The sequence below is a fragment of the Orbicella faveolata genome, unplaced genomic scaffold, assembly GCF_042242905.1.
Source record: "Orbicella faveolata isolate gen_17 unplaced genomic scaffold, um_ofav_v1 contig_46, whole genome shotgun sequence".
Classification (NCBI taxonomy): Eukaryota; Metazoa; Cnidaria; class Anthozoa; order Scleractinia; family Merulinidae; genus Orbicella; species Orbicella faveolata.
Genome location: NW_028301576.1, coordinates 18,255,728 through 18,277,203, shown reverse-complemented (window position 1 = coordinate 18,277,203; position 21,476 = coordinate 18,255,728). Strand labels below are relative to the sequence as shown.

The 21,476-nt window shown below is 38.2% G+C and overlaps 1 protein-coding gene and 1 long non-coding RNA gene across 6 annotated transcripts; one reads left to right on the top strand and one right to left on the bottom strand.

Annotated features, from left to right (window-relative positions):
* Nucleotides 1-1,443: 1,443 nt before the first annotated feature.
* Nucleotides 1,444-9,049, bottom strand: LOC110040721 (NLR family CARD domain-containing protein 4-like). Of its 2 annotated transcripts, XM_089277982.1 has the most exons (4): nucleotides 8,799-9,049; nucleotides 5,968-6,659; nucleotides 2,420-4,764; nucleotides 1,444-2,218 (listed from the first exon to the last, which is right to left on the bottom strand). In XM_089277982.1, the coding sequence occupies exons 2-4, from the start codon at nucleotides 6,641-6,643 to the stop codon at nucleotides 1,928-1,930; spliced, it is 3,312 nt and encodes a 1,103-aa protein (XP_089134108.1). In that variant the 5' UTR covers nucleotides 6,644-6,659; nucleotides 8,799-9,049; the 3' UTR covers nucleotides 1,444-1,927. The 2 variants fall into 2 exon arrangements, with proteins under 2 accessions (XP_089134108.1, XP_089134107.1); XM_089277981.1 differs by lacking the exon at nucleotides 8,799-9,049 and having other exon boundaries at nucleotides 5,968-7,437.
* Nucleotides 9,050-12,809: 3,760 nt separating this feature from the next.
* On the top strand, nucleotides 12,810-16,418 carry LOC149098728 (uncharacterized). 4 transcript variants are annotated; one of them, XR_016203784.1, is made up of 5 exons: nucleotides 12,810-13,046; nucleotides 13,800-13,917; nucleotides 14,363-14,505; nucleotides 15,070-15,184; nucleotides 15,507-16,418. It is a non-coding gene; the product is annotated as an uncharacterized LOC149098728 (long non-coding RNA). The 4 variants fall into 4 exon arrangements; XR_016203786.1 differs by having other exon boundaries at nucleotides 13,800-14,505; nucleotides 15,112-15,184; XR_016203785.1 differs by having other exon boundaries at nucleotides 13,800-14,505; nucleotides 15,073-15,184.
* The last annotated feature ends 5,058 nt before the right edge of the window (nucleotides 16,419-21,476 follow it).

The window sequence follows — 21,476 nt, the reverse complement described above, 5'->3', positions numbered from 1 at the left end:
AATCGATCATTTGATTCGCGGCACTAATCTAGACATTCTTAACCTCTGCGATTTCACCTAAATGACCTCACTATGTCTTTACTGTGAGTTAAAATTGCCATTGATGGCGAAGGGAGTATGGTAAGCAGTGGAATCGGTTACTTATTTACTTCTACATTGCAGCGAAAAAGTAGCCCTTACGTGACGTCTTATTTCAATTATCTGTCTGGACTCGCAAAAACATAGCCACAGAATCTGACTTGTCACTGATAATCTTGATACAATTCTGTCCTAGAGCTAGCTTTCCACAAGGCTTATCATAGCTCAAATAAAGGCAAATAACCCTCCTGTACACCTTTTGAGGCCAGGAAGACTAAATTCACCTTCCTTTCGTTGAATCATGAATTGTACAATTTAATTAAGAGTGCTTTCAACATGAAATTTGAGTCTAAATCAACACGAACATACAGATATCAAAACCGCGGCGGAGAACTGATCTATAGCTTTCTAAAGGCCTGCATCGTCCTGAATGGACTGAACAAGAGCTTCCTACATCGAGAATCCATTGAACTTCCAACAAACTAGGCCATAGTTAGCAGTAAGCGAACACTCAACATGTTGTCGTTACGTAAATTATCGCCCGGAAGCCACGCAAATAAATTTCTTCCGCGCTAGCGAATCACAGACAGTTCTGATAGTTAGTTAGGCCGAGAACGCCTAAAACTGATAAAACAAGGAAGTTCTACTCACGATCAGCGCTTGACCTCATGTTTTTCACTCTGCTCGTGGCCATGTTTTACCCGCAAATAGCAATGTCCCGGATGTACTTGAATTTTATCGAGCGCGGAATGGCATATCCAGATTTCAACAGACTTTTCTTCTTTGGCTCAGTCTTTAGTTACATCAAAGTTCAGAGCAAATAATGCCAACAGCAGCTAGAAATGTCTAGTCCATTGCACGTCTAAGCCCTAAAGTGATGTGGCTAAAGATTTTTGCTGTCTAAAGCAAGCACAACATTATCGCCACGGGACAAAGGGCCTACTGTCACGAGAATAAATGTCGACCCGTTCAGTTTACACATCTCAGGCCCGCCTCACGTACGATAATGGACGACGCTTGCTAGCAAATCGTTAGACTTGCGCCTTCATTGGACTTAATGATGTCCCCGGGAAGACTTCCTTTAGACAGCAAATACAGAACGCTAATCGGTCGGCTCCTTGTCAGAGTCACCGCGCGAACTGAATTCAGACGAGTGTAGCCTGGGCTAAACTTAACACAAATTGAAAAAAGAGGAGGGGGGTGGAGAGGGCAATAAATAATGAAAAAAATACCTAAATAAATGAAACATGCGGCAAGGAGTTTCTAAATTTCATGCTAGGTAAGATTTACAAGCCGCTGTCATAGCGAAAGCAAAAAAAAAAAAAAAAAATTTAAAAAACAAATAAATAAAACAAAACCACTTGATTCAGTCTTTAACACCGTTTTCATAAATCCAGACATATATAGATTACTCATAACAACCACGAAGTTTTTCTTGTCAAGCACTGTTCACCAAAGACATTTTCAGGTCCACTAGCGTCATCTCTAAACTGTAGCTTAGTTACTCACAGGTCTTTACTGACAGTTATCAGACTGATGATGTCGAAAGGATATTAAACATCTGAGAGATTCTGTGTTCTGTCAATAATCGATCTTAAATGTGTACTGTAGAAAAGCATCCTAAAATGTCAATAACATTTTCAGGAGATAACAAATGGAATCAGTTTAGAAAGCATCATTGAAAGTCTGCCTTGCATTAATGAACTGACTCAGAAGTGATGTCCCAGACTGCAGCTCGTTTTTTTATTCAGCTAACATCGTAACGACCCAGTATCCACCTAGGCTCCACGTCGACTACTGCTCCACTTGATGTCCCAGTCTCCAGCACGTCCTTTGAATCAGTCGATGTTTAAGGCTCCAGCACGTCCTTCGATTCAGTTGTTGTCCCAGACTCCAGCTCGTCCTTTGATTCAGTTGTTGTCCCAGGCACCAGCTCGTCCTTTGCTTCAGTTGATGTGTCAGGCTCCAGCTTGTTCTTTGATTCAGTTGATGTCCCAGGCTCCAACTTGTCCTTTGATTCAGCTGATGTCCCAGGCTCCAGCTCATCCTCTGACTCGTCCTCTGACCTATACCACCAGTACCTTTTCCAGTCATCGTCCCGTCGCCATTCATTTTCAGGCGTAGGGTTGCCCTCTTCATCCTGACATAAATAAAATACAATGCCAAACGTAATCCTCCTCACATTCATTAGTCATTGTTTTACACTACACTGAAAATTGTTCCACATTTTGAAAAGTTTTGATGAATTTGAAAGTTGGCTAAAAGAAATGTGCTCACAAAGACTATATTCTACACTTCCTTTGTAAGCTTCAGCAAATTGCAACGGATGTCATGGACTTACGTGATAATATGACCCCAGACTGGATATATTGCGATGACAACGTACAGCTGCAGCTAGATCATCCACTTGGGTTCTGGTCATTTTCACACCTCCAAGGCGCAGGTTCTTCAACCGAGGAACACAGCTGAGCTGTTGTGCAAGAACGCTAACTCCTTCACCTAGAGGGTTATATGACAAGTATAGATCGCGCAGGTTAGGAGCTTGGTACAGAGATCTAGAAATGATAGCAGCAGGCTTGGCTGTCAGACTCATACGCCAAAGCCCTAACGCATCAAGTTTGTTTGTAAAGTTGATATTGGAAACCAGAGACTCCAGCAGCTGTGCATTAGGGATTTCACCTACTTGAACAGAAATCATTATCGATCGTGGAGAAGCTACAAATGACAAAACGTCAATTAGTGTCTCCATTTCCTGCCCTTCAAGAGATTCTATATCAATCTCCCACACCAGGGACAGACAATGTCGAGGTCCATTACAGGCGTTATTAGTGTTCTCAGTCAAGCACAAAGCAGTTGTGTTCCCTTGTTTATTCGACTGGTGCCTTGGTGACGAAGTGAGATCCTTAAGCATTTCGTTGGGGAAAGAGTAATCAAACCTCTTATGAATGCGTGCAAAATAAAGGTACATGTTCTCTTCCTTCTTCAAGAAAAAATGTTGAACTGAACGAGGGGGATATCTCTTCAGGAAATGTGATGCTTTCCTTTCGCCCGAACAACTGACAAGCAGTCCATCCAAGTCTTCCAGCACAGTGATCAAGTCACTATAGTCTTGCTCTGGATGCTTGCTATCAGAGAAAAATATGTAGTGTGGAGCCTGAGAGGATATCAGTAGGTGGTCATCGGCAACACTATGGAGCTGGTCAGAATCGATTAATAAAACACCTCCAACGTAAGACAGAAACATGGGGTACAACTCTCTTCTCTTCGCGAGCGAGCAACAAAAAAAACTTCGTGAACAGAGTGTTAGAAAATGTCTTTGCTCACTTGACAAATCTTCAATAGAGGGCGTCTCAGAAAAGTTGTACTCTGTCAGATTTTCTGTCTTTCCTACCATCCCCAGATGGCCTAGAACAGTACATGCAGCTTCTTCTGACAGCTCGCATGCAAATGTGAGAACTTCAGCGTTCTCGACAATCTTTTCGAAAGAGGCAACTTTGGACAAACAGGTTATAGTTTCTTCTTTTCTTGATAACAGCTCTTCCTTGAGATGAAAACCTGCAAGGAACTCCTGTATGGACTTGTGAAGGAAGTAAACACCTTTCTTGGGATCCAAACTTGAAATTTTTAGCATCTGAAACAAGCCCGCTTCAACTAATGTCTTCATCAAAATCTCGCTGGGTAGTTCGCTAACATGCAAAAAATGACGACGTTGTAGAAGTGCATCGAATGCACGTTTTCCCAGTATAGAGAGTTCGTCTTTGTAGTCATCAACCTCTCTACGGACTCCTACATCTGCATCTTTTTCTGTCCTGTGATCCAGTAAAGTCTGGATAAAATGCGTGTAAATGATGGCGCGCGATTTTGGTAGTCTCCTATGATATTTTTCCCTCCAGAGTAAACACAGCATCAGCAGGAGGAGAGGTATTTCTGCCATGTCTGTGAGATCTCTCTCTTTCAAATGTCTAACAAACTTATCAACATCTTCTTTGCCTTTCAAAAACCTGCTCACGAACTTTTTGATTCCATTCTCGCTATCAAATCCATCAATCTGATACTGAACGTGACTAGAAATTCTTAGACTGTCAGCATTCGCTAACCGCGTTGTGATAATAACGTGACAACCCCTCAGCAGCGTGCCTTCCCAGATGTCATGGATTGGTGATTGTTCTCCTTCACAGCTGTACTCATCATAGCCATCCAAAATGAGCAACACCTTTTCTTGATTCTGGAGGATGTACTTATACAAGCCATCAGATGAAAGTACGCCATCAGCAGCCAGCAGCTTAGCAGCCGTAAAAATAGCTGGAACCTCATGCAAATCACACACATCTCGCAACCTAATTTGAAGCACAATATCAAATTTCTTTAGCATTTCTTTTCTTTGCTGCGACCAGTCGAAAGCAGTCTTTTTGGAAAATGTGGTTTTCCCTATACCTGGCCGTCCATAGACCAAAATTCGCTTTGGGTTTGGATAATGCTCATGGCCTAGGAATATGTCGGTGTAGTCTTCAAGTTTCTCTTTCGTCACTCCACTTGGCTTGGTGTCTTCTCTATGCCACGATAGCTGTGTGTATATCTCATCAATGTGAACTGCTGAGTTTCGGTCCCAAGGAATGATTTTTACTTTACTCATGGTGTTATAAAGTGAATGAAGCTGTTTCTGGCACTCCTTAAGGTCAAAAGATTCTGTAAAAGAAAATGGACAATTCACATCTACTCAAAGAGATGCGAACCCCGATGCCCGTCATTTTGGCGTCGGTTTTCAGTTTTATCTTGTTATTTTCGTGCAGCATCGAAGGATGTCGAAATTTATCCAACGAAAGGAAATCAAGAAATTCATCAAATACCTTCATAATATAGGGCGGCACTATGAACTCTACTCAACTTTATATCAATTACTCTATCATTTGGGTCTATTTTCATAAGCGAAAATTCCTTCACAGTTGAATCCGACTTTCTATAATAAAAAACGTCTAGTCCTGTAAAAACTGCAGGATCGAGAGGAAAAACATGTTTAGAAAACTATAGGATCGAGAGAACTGAGACAAAATGGTTTGACAAAATGCTCGAACAAACGCCACGAGGATAAAACGATCCATTTAGTTTACTAGCCAAGATGTAAGGCCAAGGAGAAGCAAGCTAAGATCGGAAATGAAATATGTCAAAAGGCAATTGGGTAGTTGAATCAGTTTATTCAAATGATGACAAGTGTATTCCATCCCAAAAAAGTAAAAAAGAGAGGAAGCAATGGAAAAGAAAGAGAGAGAAGTTGGCTGAGAGAAGTAGGGAGGCAATTTACTAGTCATACTAAATTCACCCTTATCAAGGAATCATTGGCTGAAGCGTATCTTACCTCGCTAAAAATGCGGTTCTGATCATGAATACCAGCCTATCACTGGTTAAAAATTTATTTTACTTTAGCACAAAACTAAATTCAAAATGTTTGTTGTTGACTGCGGTTGGAAGTGATTTACCACTTGCTCTGTTCACAATTCGTATAAAGCTGAAGTTTTCCACTCGAGTACAAATCCTCTGAAAGCTTGCGTAAGGATATCAAATAAATTAATGCAATTTTTTCAATGGACACTCTGCAGGCCAGCTTATAAAAAATCCTGCTGCCCATTTATATTCTTGACTCGGAGAGGGGGGCGAGCGTAGAGGTCATCGTGACTGAATATTATCTTGAGAGTAGAGGGCAGAAAGGACCACTTACAGTTTGTTCAAACTCATTTGATCATGAGGCATAAAATGAATAGTAAGTCAATTGCAGAAGAGAAGTACTGTGCACTCTTCACTTTGGTTCATATAGTAAGTCCAGTGATAATTTATGGACAGACGTGATGAGAAAATATACTAATTTTACGGATTACATTTTTTCGTACCACTGACCTGACAACCGCGTTCTCTTCTCAGGATTACCCAAATCATCCAACTTCTTTTCTATTTCGTCCAACCTGTCTTTGACGCTGTCCTCGTCTTTCTTCCAGTCTCTCAGAAGCTCTCTGTAATGCCGCTCGATTTCAGGATCCATGCTCTCGTTTGCAAGACTATCGATGGCTTTCTCATAAACACCTGCTCCTCCCAGTCGCACCAGTGTGTCCCGGATGTCCTGCCAGTAATGACTAAACGTAACATCATCGACAGACGCCTGGTTGGCATGGGCGTAGACTGTGTTCCTGTAGAACTTGATGCGAGCAATATCAGCCTCACGACTCGTGTCTGTTTCAGGAGGAAGATTATCCCAACCAGTGGCAGGAGTTAACATATTACAAATGTTCCTGAACAGAACCATCAGCAGAGTGACATCAAAGTGCTTCGATGAAACTGAAGTCTTATCGGCAGGGTACAGTTTGCTCCACTGCGTCGGATTAATGATTCTTTTCTTGAAAAGCGACTGCAATGTGTTATGTACTAGAGGATCTGCCAAAACTCTCTGAAGGCGGCTTGGTAAATGAATTTTATCGAATGTTTCTCTTAAAATCTGTGAGCCTACATCTACAAGAAGTCGGCACAACCGAGCGTAATTTGTTGTCTCGTTTGTTGACGAAAATGATGCAGAGGCCATGATCAACCCGTCTGACCTAGAGGAATTAAAGATTAAATTAATTAAAAGTACTCCGATAATTACCATTCATTCACCGGAGTAGAACACGAAGACAGGAGCAGGAGCAGGAGCACACTCGTGGAGTTCTGTATCGCTCTTGAAAAATTTACCCATACTTCCTTATTCCAAATTGAATTCGAAATCATATGATAATCCTGTGATAACCTTTCCATAGTCGCAGAAGTTTTGGAAACGTCATTGGTCATCGGTGCAGGGACCATGGAGACCCATCTACTTGTCAAACCCAATGCAAAACTCAATCGCTGGCAGGATGTATGGGTAATTGACTGAGCGTGAGGTCAAGATGGCTGGATATTGGCCAAGTTCTTTTTTTTGCAAAAAGAGCTTGGTCAATAAAGGATTAATTATATGTGACAAGGAACTAGTTTTTCTTGCGGAAGGCAGCGCGTAATCCCGAGCGGGCAAGATGGAGCCATCTTGCCTGCTCGGGTAGCCAGTTGCGGCGTAGAATTAATATTTGGTTCAACTTGTCCGCTCTCAGAGCTGGCCACATAATATGAAATTTACTATATGTTTACCTCTACGAGCGGGCGGGATGAATCATATCCTGCGCGGTGATTGGGTTAGGAAAACGAACAGGCTAGCCGTGTCAATCTTTCCCGCTTGGAAATGCCACCTAACCCGCGGGAAAATGGTGTTCTGTATGCCATTCTGCGTTTCGGTCTATAACTGCCAAGATCTTGGGCAACATCCAGCAACCTTGACCGAACAAGGTTGGTCAATAGCCAATCATAATGGCGGAGATTTATTTGCTTGTTGCATTCACGATTCAGGTAGGAAATGTCCTTTGGGGTTATTAGGCTTTATCTCAAAATTTTTCGAAACTTTAGAGTTTCGTCTAAGACCTTAATGTATAGTAGAACCTCCACTAACGCTCGGCGGACGGTCCAAACATTCACTCTTATTTTGACCTCTCTACAACGGCCATTTTTCCACAACGGCAACGGCAACTAAAGCGTATCAAAACTCCTCTCGACAACGGCCAGTTTGTCAACGACCGAATGGTGTATTTAGAAATTTCGTTTCGCACGTCGTTGGTCTCTGTTTCTGTTTGGTTTCTATTTAATTGATATATTTTCATTGCTACGTATTTATTTGCTGCAACAATCATTCTTTTTTTTAAAAAAATGTTGCACACCCTAAATAAGAAATGTGTCCTATTACACCCCTCCCTCCCCATAACGGCCACTTCTTTACGACGACTACTTTTCTCTCTCCCCAAGAAAGAAAGCAAAACACTTTGTAGTGCATTTCTAGCAATTTTGTGAGCGTCAGTAACCGAGATACTCTCCTGAACCCATTGTCTGATTACCCAGAGGTCAAGAATGTGGAAACAATTCTACGTTTTACGAGCAAAACGGGAATCCATCATGTTCTTCTTGGAGATGGATAGATACATCTAGCTAGCCAAGGATTTTCGATAGAATAACATATTTCCTTCGTCATATAAACGTGTTATTACCTCGCTACACTTTTTTTATATAAGAATATCGGCGCTCAAATTTGCGAAATTTTAAGAATAAACCGAGGCTGAGATTTTGAAAAGAATATAACTATTTGTGTTAAAAGTTGGCAAATACAATAAAATTCTTCCTTTCTCTGAAAACGGCAGCCAACAGCACAAGCAGTTATGCGCGTGACATCAGGCGTTAATGGTCTATAATGCCTGCAGGCTGGCTTCAACATCCAGACGCCAAATAAATACAGTCGAAAACAGAAATGTCATACGCTATAATATAAGAATATTCACAAGAATAAAGTCAGCCTAGAATAGGCAGAAAAAGAAGAATATTCAGCTTCAGCTTACAGCTTACTTACTTGTAATCGAAAATTTACGCACGAATGATTAAATATATTCAAATTCTACCAAATGGAAATGATCTAAGTGACAGCCGGAAATTTTATGCAGATGAGTCGAAAGTAAAACTGCTTGTCTCGGTGGTTCACGATCTTGTGTCTGTAATGTGTTAGGAATCTGTAACATGTGTGATATACGACTAAGATCAAGGAGCTTGTTACTCTGGAAAGAGGGTAAAGAATTATGCTTGAAATGAACACCGAAAAATTACGATTATCAAAACATTTATAAGCTTACCTTGATCTACCTTGTCTCGCTGAATTTCTGAAAGAGACACAAGAACTTCAGCGACAACTACTAAAGTTTTAACCAAACAAATGTGAATACGGCAAATTACATCTTTTATGAAGTTCTGATGGCTTCTGACCATCAGCTAGTTTGCTTATCACCCTGGTCAGAAGAACAGTAACCGCACGAGACACAAAGCTGTGGTACAGAGCGTGCGATCAACAAGTCAATAAAATTCGCCCCCAGTTTCAAAATCCGGGAGTTCTTATGAGCTGTTGCGTGATTTCTTATTAGGATCCAGCCCCCGAGCCGTCACCCAAAGTCACGCAGTGCACAAAATGTTTTCACTCGTCTTTACTCAAAGTTAGCATTTTGAAGAAACGTAGAAAGAAAAGTTAAACTTTTTGCAGGGTAAAAAACAAGAAGCCAGCTTGTTTTATCAACACGCCGTGGTCAGGTAACTGTTTTGTTATATCAAAGTATCAACCTCCTCCCCAGGGTTTTCTCCACTTGTCAAAATGGCGGGCGGAGGAAGGCTGAACAGACGCTCGCTGATTGGCTTTTTCATACGAAAAGGCTGACTGGTTTTAATAATCCTAAAGAAGTCTGGCGGATACAGCCTGTTACCTGTCATAGTTATGCAGCTCAATCCAAGCGATGTTGAATCAAAATGCCCTTTACAATTTATTGGGAAATGTGAATCTTTTCCGTTGTTTTCATGATTTACAAGATTCGATACGTTTTTCCACTTAGTAGATGACAGTACAGACCATGAAAAACGTGGCCATATTTATGATTGTTTACTTTCATTAACACCTTGGTACGTTAACGTTTAAAAGCTGTTCATCAAAAGAAATTGTTTTAAAGAACCAAAAAAAAAAAAAATTGGAAAACTAACCTGCTCTGGTATAGCAAGAGTTATCAGAGATAGTCCGGCGGCACAACTTGAAATTTCAGCGAAATTGTGCATTTTATGATATAAGCATGAAATTTGGCACACTGATAGCAGTCTCCAATACGGGCATTTTCAGGTATAGCGTCAAGTTGGAAGTCCACTGGTTTCCATGGAAACCACCATTTTGTTAAAATGCGTGAAATTCCTCTGTTTACCTTAGTTATCGATATTTTCATGTGACTAGCACTAAAACGGAGATAAATCAAACTTCTTGTGCAAGAAAAGCTGATTTATGTACGTGCTGTTTATAGCGGAGCTCCCGCGCGCCGAAGGCGCGCGAGCAGAGCCCCATTCCTTAGAAATTTTGGTAAACCCATCAAGCCGAGAAAATTTGGTTATGACGTCACCGTACGAGCGAGCGAGCGAACGCCGTCCGTACAGACTCTGGGGGAGGGGGAGAGGAGCCTCGCGGTAACGCAAAGTGGGGAACCGAGGGATGCCATCTTTTTTTGGCGGGATTTTTAAAGAAAAGAAAACTCATTTCTATTTGTCTTGTCAACAAATGATAGCGGAGCTTGATCTAACGTTTTAAAGATGGGGTTGCACTGAAGCATAAAACAGAAAAAGAAAGCAAGAATTAACAGGCAAAGAAGTAGCGAAGAAGATCGTGAAAGAGAGCGGGCCAACGCTGCGGAAGGAGGTGAAACAGTACTGAACACTGCCGTGAATTATAGCGAGTCAAGGACTAGAGAAAGGGGATGAAATAAAACGGAACAATGCCGTGAAGCAAAGCTAACGAGGACTATAGAAAGGAGACGAAACACCCGACGACTACAGAACTGCTCAAGTTAATTCGCGCGTCGCGTCGAGATGCCGTGCGGCCGAGCAAGAAAAGTCACATGATTAAAATCAGGTGACGAACTAGAGAACTGTGTGTTTAGAGTAATTGCAAAACATAAAACAAGGCGGAAAAAAGTGGTTGATTCGTTGATCTATCGAAAAGATTAGATCAGTTCGGTTCAGTCTTCACAACTTTTGCTGCAAGTTTCTGCCTGGAAGATTTACACTGGCCGAAGTGAACTGCCAACTTGAGGTAAGTGACGTTTGTTGTGGCGTTTGCTATGGAAATTATGAAGTTGCCTCGGCGAGATAAGCTTATTTTTAATAGGAATCCTTTTTAAAGTCTTCCTTATTTGAAGCCATGCTGTGAGGCATTTTATAAATTACATAGGTTTAATCTCGCTCATAACAATAACACGTGAGTGGCTTTGTGGAGGTTGTTGTAAGTTGCATATTGTAAACAAATCAAGTTTTGTCTCGAGTTTCGTCGTCACGTTAAAAAAAAAAAAAACTGTATTTGTAAACATTGCCGGGCGAGTTTTGAAGTTTTCTCTGTGTTAGTTGGCACAACTGCTTCCTAGACTACAAAAATTTCTTAAACCAAAATAGGTCAACAAACCATTTTAAGCCGAAGCGAACAGGATTTGCTAAATTTACTTTTGACGTTCCTATGTGAATATTTACATCTTGTGATTACAACGTGTTTCCTCGTTTTTTTAGTTCAATTTATTCGGTTTGGCGAAATGCTTGGGGGGAATTTCCAGGTTAATTTGGTTGAAGACTGGTAAAGCAGTACCGCCGATAAAATGACTGCAAAGCTAAATTAAGCCGTCGGCAAAAATACACACTGTGATATTTAAATCTATGCTTAAACGTGAATAATTGTTAAACTTTAACACTGCAAGCTTAAACGAATTTTCTTCATCCTTTCTTTCATTCGGCCATCCTTCATTGAGAAGGGATTTGCTGTTTGATACTCAGATGTAGTGATATGCATATTGTGTTTATATTATGTAGATTTCCTCGTTTTATTTTGTTGTTGTCCAGTTAGTTCGGTTTGGTGAAATGCTTGTGGTCGAAATGTCGAGTAGACGATTATGCATGTAAACCCTGTCGGCAAATAAAGCTCTACTTCGATTTTGATTTGCTATTTCATTTTATTAGTGCGGCTGCTTTTGGTTGGGGGTACATGGCCCCTATTTTCCGAATGAAATGTTATTCCCCAGTGTGGTATTTGCACTTATGGAAATATTCCATAAAAGTGACATAGTACTAATTAAAAACAAAATGCTAAGAGCTTTACTCGGTAATGAACAGTGAAAATGACATTTACACACTTTTACAAAATTAGGGCATAGAAGTCCTTGCCCTGACCATTTCTCGGTAATAAAAATAACTTTTACATATATACATTCAAAATTTAGTTGGTGAGAGTGCATTCCTTGCTCCACTCTCTCTCTCTGCTCTCTTCTTCACACTAATTTTTTGATTGACTAACTTATTAACCAAATGTCACTGACTGTTTTCTTTGTTGTGCTTTACTTTTTTGTTTGTCGAAGAAAGTTTTAGTTTCTTCCTGGCTGTTTCCTTTGTTCTGTCCAGTACCAATTCGTTTGTGATATAACTTTGTGAATTCTCTATTCTCATAAAATTTTATCTCGTCAGGGTAATAGAATGCACTCTCAGAGTATTCAATCATCGTTTCAGTCGCGACAATTTTCAGGAAAAAAGCAGTGGTTTTCTTAATTTCCTTTTGCTTTGTTTTAGGACCTTTTAGCAGGCTGGTAATTGGCCCATGGGCATTACAGGAGAATAATTTTCAAGTAAAGAATTAGATTCATTTCAGTGTCAAGTATTTTAAAATTATTACAAATTGGGCATTTCATTTTTATTTTTGTCACACGTGATGTTTTACGATTTTACCGACATATACATGTACATGTACCATGTAAATGGAAATAATGCACTAGCTAGAAAATCAGAGCATGCATTACATTGGCTCAAAACGCAAGCCATATATAACAAATGTATGTAAAAGATATTTTTTATAGCAGAGAGCTGGACAGGGCAAGAACTTCTCCTTCTTTTGTAAATATATTAATTCCTCTCAGCCCTGTCAACATGTCTCCGGAACCTTCATTTTTGCAACCTAGAGTCCATTATTTTTCACCATACCTGACACAGAAGCTCACCAAATCCTAACAAATAACTAACACAGGTGTATCTCTTTTCTTTACTTTGTATTAAATGATTGCATATTCTGTTATCCTGCCTAACAACTGCTAGAAACAATTTTGACAGAGCTGTTTCAACAGTTTCAGTCAAATTGATTTCCAGTTAAACAGCACTACATGTAGCAGTGTTATAATGAGTGTGAACTTTATGGAGGGTTTTAAAGGTTTATTATTATTATTATTATTTTTATGATAACAGAAGACAGCAAAATATACATGTGTATACAGTTATAACCTGATGTTGGTGTTGGTTGTGAATTGCAATTCATATTAGTCATCCTATTACAGGTAAGGGGAAAAAGTTCAGAATGTTCAGAACATCTCTTTCACCAGCACACCTGCATTATACCGGTGCAATCACTGAGTCGTTATATATATATGTAATGTAATAATATAATGAATTGAAGATTTCATCAGCTACTAAAGTGCTCAATAGGCAAACTAGAGCAATGTGTAGATTTTCAGAGTTGGATTATTTGGTCGAAGAAAAGACCGTGCTTGCTTAGCTTTACCAATCATATCTCTGCATGTCACACCACTGGGCATTGTTCTGTATTTTCAAATTTTGTATATCTTCTTACGTATCCGTTATTTTTGGCAGTTGCCTGATGATTGCTTTGCAAGGAGCATGAAACTCTGAGTAGCAATAAATGTCTTCGACCAAATAATCCGACTCTGAAAATCTATATATATATATATATATATATATATATATATATATATATACATATATGAATATACACACACAGAGAAATGTAAAGTTATGAACTTAACATTAAAATCTGACATTTGAATGCCTCCTTTGCTAAAGTTAGTCACCATCTACTTATCAATCCCTGTGAATTCATAGAGAATTACCACCTAATGTGGAAGTCCTGTCTTCAAGTGAGGGAAAATGACACTGCAAAAAGTTACGAAAAAAGTTACAATGAAAGTAAAAAGAATTGTGAATGTCGATCGTGACTTGGTGTACATTGTACATCATGTAAAGGTATGTGGTGAGTGCTAAAGGCATAACATTTCATGCATTTGCCTTTTCAGGATTATTTAACAGTGACATTTTAAAAGATGTGATGAGAAAAATAATGAGTATTGTCAAGGCAGTACCAGTTTATGGACGGCGTATGCAGACAGTAAGAGGTGCTGTAAGCATTACCAGGTAATTAAGTTAGTTTTATGCTTATGACTTCTTGTACTTGGATTTTGTGTCATTTTGTCACAAGAATAGGTAATGAAAGATGCATTAGTTGACACAATTTATTTTCAAAGGCAAACTTAAAAGTCTGCCTATGGTGGATACCGGTTGTGTGTAAAGTGAATGTAAAGCAAACACACTGTTAAAGATGTACGTGCATGTTAATATTGAATAATCTGAAATTTCAGCGAGTTTGAAAATATATTATATCTATGACAGTTCTGAGGTGAGGGCTGTTACATGTACATGTAAATGGCTCATGCTCGATTTTTCATTTGTTATGATTTAGCTGCCAGTATGTTCTGTAAATTAATTTTAATAGTCATCTGTTGGTGTGCTACGATTTACACCAATATTTAACCAAATAATGTACAGTGTAAATTAATTAACCAAATTATGCTGTTTTCAGTTGACCAATGCTACTACATGACTACATTGTAATGTGATGCTGAAGCGCACAAATTTACAAACATGCCCGGTGTCAACTTGTCAAATGTATGAACTGGCCAGCCAGTCTAGATTACAAAACTTTCTGAAAGTTTGCCTTACCAGGTAAGATATTTCTTAAAGCATATTTTGTAATTAATGATTTCTCAGACATTGTTTTCTTCAAGAAAAGATTCATACTCCATATGGAGGTTTTTTGCTTTAAGAACTCCCTCCTCCTGTTACTTTGGAATTTCTAATAACTGGCCATGAATGGGTGTTGGGTGTAAATATCTTCTGGAACTGCACACTCAGATTAAGTCAGCAAGAACATCAGTATTTATCCTGACAAAGTCTGATTTTCAGATTTGCGACAGCCTGGATGGCCCTTTGATTGGAACTGTGCACACTGTTGTACTGCAATGTTCCAGTTTCTTGTTTAAACCAAATTGCATGTGCGCTCAAAAGCAAGTCGCCAAGTTCATAACAGTTATATATGTTTGCTTTGCATCTCAGGGTAGAGCCTGCCACTGTGAAAGTTTTGGTACCATCCCCCTAACATTTGATTCACTACTGTAGACACTCAGTAAACAACTAGCAATGAAGTACACTGTATATCAATGAAAGGAATGTCATCTGTTGGTTATAAATTATAATTGATATGTCTTTGTATGTTCGGTGGTGTTCAAGTAGCAGCTATACACAGAATGATTACATCCCTGTTCCTGTCAGTCAATATACCAACAGTGTACACATGGGCAGCCTGGATAAAAACATCAAATATTTTCAAAGCAACCATGGCCAGGTGAGATATTTCTAAAGAAATATAAATTCAAGGTCCTCATGATTGCTTATAGGGATTGATTTTTATTGTAAACAATATCTTACTGAGTGTATTTTTCTTGTGTACTAATTGTTGTAGAACACAGAGATCACTGTCATGACAGAGATATTAATGTGTGAAAAGTTCCATAAAAAATGCACTGCGAGCAAATTAAATCAACACAGATGCAGCTTGTGAGAGATCCCCAATATTAATGAAACATACATTGTACATACATGTAAAAGAGTTCAATAATTTATTACTTAAGATTGTAATGCTCTGTTTGGTTTCTCTATATTCACAGACAACTTGATGCCATATTAATTTCTACACTAAGTTCATTGAACAAACTGACTTGGAAGTTGAGTTCTGCAACCCATACTGAGAGAAGTAATATCATACAGCTGTAGCTGCAACATTGTGACAGATGAACTGTATTACATTATTAAGAAACACCTATGATACATATATTAACTAATTATTTGAAGTGTCTGTTAAATTAATCAGTTTTTCTGAGAGATAGTTTACTCATTATGTCATGGTTTATTTAAATAATTGTGTTTTTGGCTTAAAAATGATATTTATTGTGCTTGGTTTATGTTGCTCTTAAATCAATTTTGTGATAACCTCTGTATTGGGCATGGCATAGGTTAATATTTTGCCAACACGAAATGGAGAACTGGGTCTTAAGCAAAGTTGCAGGATTAGTATTTTTGCAGAAAGAAAGAGTCGCGAAATTTGACATTCTACCGACAGCCTTGCCATTCGCAACGTCCAGTAAGGTTAATTTGATCCCTAGCGTTGTACAAATAGTGTTCTCTAATTTATAAATTATTTCAATCTGTTGTTTAAATGATTGCCTTATAACCTCATGTCCAGCTTTGGTGCATGCAGGATATTGATGTATTGTTTATCCATTTTGCTGTAAATTATCTTTAATTGATGTGTCAATCAGAACATATCTTGGATATGCTGGCTTTTTCTGACAAATGTACCTATGCCTCATAATCTTTGAGTGCGTTTGGTTGTGTAGTGCAGACAAAATATACGTACATAATATAACTTACTTATAGCTTACTTATAATTCTTGGTATAATTTAATTGTAACAAAATTAATTAATGGAACCCAATAACAGCTCCTGTAGTGCACAATCTCAGTCGAGAAAAAGAACAAATCACATTGGAATTGAATAATAAAATTATTATCAGAAGCCTATGCAAGTATTCATGATCAGCAACAAAATATCATATTTATTGTTCATGCCAGAGTGATTTTGCTTATACTTATACTTTGAGAGATGGTGCAAACCCTTTCACCAGGAGGAGACTCCATACAAAAATGAAGATAGCTAACTGTCTTTGGGGATCAAGTTAGAAAACAAAACTTTTTAACTTTTTACATGTGTATACCACTTTGGTATTTTTGTGAGATTTCATTTGGTAGAAATTTGGGGACTGAGTATATTGTAACCACTGCATTTCAGTCATACCCCACAACAAAAAAATGTGTAAACTTCTTTTGTGTGGGAGTCCCAGTTGTTCACTAAGAAAGAATATAATGATTAACAACAATGTCTTGTCTTTCTCAATAAGAAAGAACAGGAAATACCACTAAAAAGCACAGAAGACAGTTCTGTTATGTGATCAACATTTTTGGTGGCTACCCTGAAATGCTTGAAATCATGGCTCTATTTTCATCATCACACCATCTTACACCTCGATCTGTTGATGTAATCCTAGTTCGGGCTGAAACTATAAAATCGCTCGCAGTTTACTTCACATACATGTACATCTTGGATTATTTTCATCAGTAACAACATTCCAAAAAATAACTCACGAGCTCCGCTTTTAGGCTCGGCTAAATCTATATATTACTGTTTATGTATATGCTGCTATTTATGTATGGTTGGCCATTCGTTTCAAAATTACAACAGGGTATACGCGGGTTTTTCTGCCGCGTATACTTGTTTACATACGTTACGTATGGGCTTTAAGCCCATATATACGACCATTTAGATCGTGTATATACGCATTTTTAAATGGCCACATATTTGCGTAAACTTAAGCGCGGGGAAATGCGAAATAAATGCCCAAATATGCGCGTCCTACAAGGACCCATATATACGCGAGCTAAAATGCGCGTATATGCGGGTCTCGTAAATTTCGTTGTATATGCCAGCACAAAATGTGTCTTTTGCGAGAATGGTTGTTCGTGTATGATGGCAATGAAAATTACTTTAACTAGAAGTCGCCAATATGGCGGCAGTAGTAAAATGCCTTGTCTTGGTCTATCTGCTATTTAATGTTTGTTACTGCAGCTCTCCAGTGACTGAACTTCTAGAAACAGTTATGTGTGTTTTGAATGACTGTTGAAGATTTTATTATCCTCGCGTTGATGGTCGTGAAATTGCCGTGGATTATTCTGTAAATGGTTTAGTTAATTCATTGGACAGAGGTGCCCAAGCGAATGCTGAGATGATACGGCCTCTAGAATTGCTGGTGAGACAACTGCAATATTTACTACTTAGATGGGAAATGTTTGCATTAAGAACAGTTTCATGCACCTCAGTACTCCCATTAGGGCTTTGCCAACTGTATCAGCTTCTAATGGAAGAGTGGGTCGTCCAACCTATGAAATATCATTACCTCAAGGGAAGTTTTGGGAAACAGAATGTGATTTTAGTGGAAGTTCTATTGGTTCTTCACCAGATAATTCATCTGGTTGGATGTTATCATCAAATGTGTCCCTGACAGCTAGTATTTCCAGTATTACATATATCTTATGAAATCACTGCATTCACCCACATTTGTTGAGGAGTCCAGTGACCCTCTGTGCGCACAGGATGATTATTCCACACCTTAACTAGGACGTTTAACTGGTTGTTAATTCTGGAAAGAAATATGTAATGCAAACAGAACAGATCGATTAGGCTGGTCGATTCTAGGATGCCATTTTCTTCCATCTGGTAGAACAGAGTGTAGTAGAACTGACCAACTCCAATGAAGACCTCTCCAGAGACGCTAAATTCACTGGTTGTGTGCAGACAAACCAGCAATTTTGCTTCTCCAATCAAATCCCCTGTTCCATAGCATAGCTCTTCCTACCTCTAAATTTTCATTCCCTTCGTCTGGACACACTCTCGAGGGCAACCCATAACGTTTTTTTTTTTTTTGTATTTTATTGATATTTATATAAGTTTACAAATAAGAGTGACAATAACAATTGAAATTACATTTGCAGATAAAAGAAAGAAAAACTAAATAAACTAACGTGAGTACAGATGGACAAAAAAAAACGAGGAATACTATTACTAATAAGACTACTTAAGAGGAAAATACTAATACACCCAAAATACTTACTAACCATTTATATTAATGAATAAAAACTAGGCTAATTTTTACTTTTTTTAGAAGAAACTACATAGACTAACGCTAGTATAGATGAAAAAAAAAAAACAAAACAAGAAATACTGTTACTAATAACACTACTTGTAAGGAAAATACTAATATACCAAAAATACTTACTAATATATTAATAAAACTACGTCAATTGTTACATTTTTTAGGCTGCCGGCCTAAATACAATTATTTGTAATAAATTTCTTCCACTTGGCGTCATGAAATGTTCGCTTGCCATTAGAATCGGAAATAACCGTTTCGATTTGATATACTGAGGAAACTTTTACGAGAAAGATCTTTAATGACGGAGGAAATCCTTTATTTCGACAGGAGTAAATGTATTGTTTTGCTAAGATCAACAGATGGTTGAGAAGATAAAAGTCTACTTGTCTGTTCCAAAGTCCAAACATTTTATCAACATCTGATAGTGCTTCGATTTTTATTTCTATCGTATTTAGCCAGTTAATTAGTTCTCTCCAGAAACTGTCGGAATATTCACATTTTATCAGTAGATGTTCGATAGACTCGCTTCCTTTTTTGCAGAAAGTGCACAGAGGCGAAGGTACTAGGCCAATTTTGTGGAGAAACTTGTTTGTCGCTAAATATCTATGTAATATCTTGTATTGGAATTCACGGGATCTAGAATCAATAGCTACTTTGAAGGGAATTCGATATATCTCTTCCCATTCCAGTGTCTCGCTGTATGTCTCTGTATACCTTAGCTGTGCAGTTGGTACACTCTCGTTCTTTGAGCGAACTTCGTTATAAATGCTCTTGGATATGACCTTATCCAAGTTTACATTGTGGCCATTTAGGTGTAATTGTGCGTTACTGGAAAACGTAGAGTTTTTTGAAAAATTATTGCAGGTTTTTAAATGTTGTCGCCACTGTGCAGGTAATGCGTCTATGATCGCCATTAGCTGAAACTTTTCTTTGGATGTAAGCGAAGAACTTGTAATAATTTGAAACCCTGTGAATACTGCATTTTCTTTAGTCGTAAGATCCCCAAGTGTAATAATTCCTTTTCTAAATAACTCTTCGTAGAAAATTGACCTACCTTGTATACAAATAAACTTGTTGTTCCAAATCCCTGTATTGCGTATTTCTTGACAAAGTGCTTGCTCAGTTATTCTACTCGCGCATGAATATTCTGCAAAACATCGCAGACATTCTTCATAATAAATGGGTAAATTAATAGGCAATTTCTTTAAGTCAAAAGCACAGCGCAGAAGTAGTTTCGACCCCACATTTTTTAGGTAATGGGAAAGAATAATCTTCCAATTACTTTGTTGATCATCGGCAAATTTCTTGCAACACATGATTCTTTGGCTTTTAATAATCGATTCTACATGAGGCGCTTTTAGTCCACCTTTATCGATATCACTTACAAGTGATAAACGTTTGACTTTATCTTTTCCTTTCCAGACGAACTGGAAGAGTAATCTGTTGACTTCCGTTACGGTATCTTTTTGCACACAAATTAAACTGGCTCGGTACATGAACAATGGTGTCACAAACGTCTTTACAATCTGAATTCTTCCTAGAATGGTAAGGTCCCTCCACTTCTACCTTTGCAACTTTTCTTTAATGGATTTAAGAATTTCATCAAAATTTAACTTTTTTCTTTGACTTTCATTGTAAGTAAAGTAAACACCTAAAATTTTAACCGTGTCTTTAATTCGGATGTTTTTGGAGGAAATGACATCCATTGCTGCCAAGGAGACTTGATTACCCAAAAGCATACATTCAGTTTTTTTGGAGTTGATTTCAAGTCCAGAGCACTTACTAAAGTAAGTAGTGCAGAGAAGGGCTTCGAGAGATCTCCTGTTTCTTACAAAGGCTGTAACATCGTCGGCAAACATTTCAAGTTTAATTTCTTCCTTATCGACTTGAATCCCTTGGATATTGTTATTTTCACGCACGGAGATAGTAAGAATTTCAAGACAGATAATAAACAAATACGCTGATAGGGGATCACCTTGTCTAACACCTCTCCGTACGTTGAATGGGCCCGTCGAAAAACCATTATTCATAACTGAACTTGTTATATTTTGATAAAAAGTCCTAATCCAACGCACGAAGGAAGGGCCAAAGTTAAAAGTTAACAATGTTTCAAACATAAAACTTCTGTTAAGCGAATCAAACGCTTTTTTAAAATCAATTGCTAGCATAAAGCCTTTGATCTTTTTCCGTTCAGTAAATTCTAAAATATCGTCAATACTTCTAACTGCGTCGAAGATAGACTTTCCTTTAACATAAGCATTTTGATTGTATTATATCAGGTAAAACCTCCTGAAGTCTTCTTGCAATTGCTTTTGATCCAATCTTTGCATCCACATTTATTAACGAGATTGGTCTCCAATTGGAAATATGTCTTCTGTCTTTTCCTTTCTTTTCTATCAAAGTTATAATCGCTTGCTTTTGTGAATTTGATAACTCACCGTAGTCAAAAGCACAATTTAGACTTTCTACTAGAAGATTACCCAGAACACCCCAGAATGTTTTATAAAATTCTACAGTAAGTCCATCATTTCCTGGTGATTTGTTTTCTTTAAAGGATTGTAGGCTTTTAAAACATTCTTCCACCGTTAGCTTTCCTTCACAAGTTGCTGCTCTATCTGGTGAGAGTTTAGGAATTGCAGAATGTTGAAAAAAGGAATCTGCAAATTCTGGTAGGTTACTCTCGAGACCGTATAAATCTGTGTAAAAATCTTCAATCTCATTCATAATTTTCTTTGGATCTGAGCTTAAAGTTCCTTTTTTAGTAAAAACTTTACGGACACAACTTTTGGCCTTTTTATGAGATTCTAAGCTTAGAAAGTACTTATTATTTTTTTCACCCTTCTCGTACCAGGACGCTCTCGAACGAATAATA

Bases quoted from the DNA above. Each gene is read 5' to 3' on its own strand.
- LOC110040721 (XM_089277981.1), bottom strand. From the start codon at position 6,709: ATGGTAATTATCGGAGTACTTTTAATTAATTTAATCTTTAATTCCTCT. The intron at 4,765-5,967 runs GTCAGTGGTACG...TTTCTTTTACAG, and splicing joins GAAGAGAACGCGGTTGTCAG to AATCTTTTGACCTTAAGGAG. The intron at 2,219-2,419 runs GTAAGTCCATGA...TATTTATGTCAG, and splicing joins GTCTGGGGTCATATTATCAC to GATGAAGAGGGCAACCCTAC.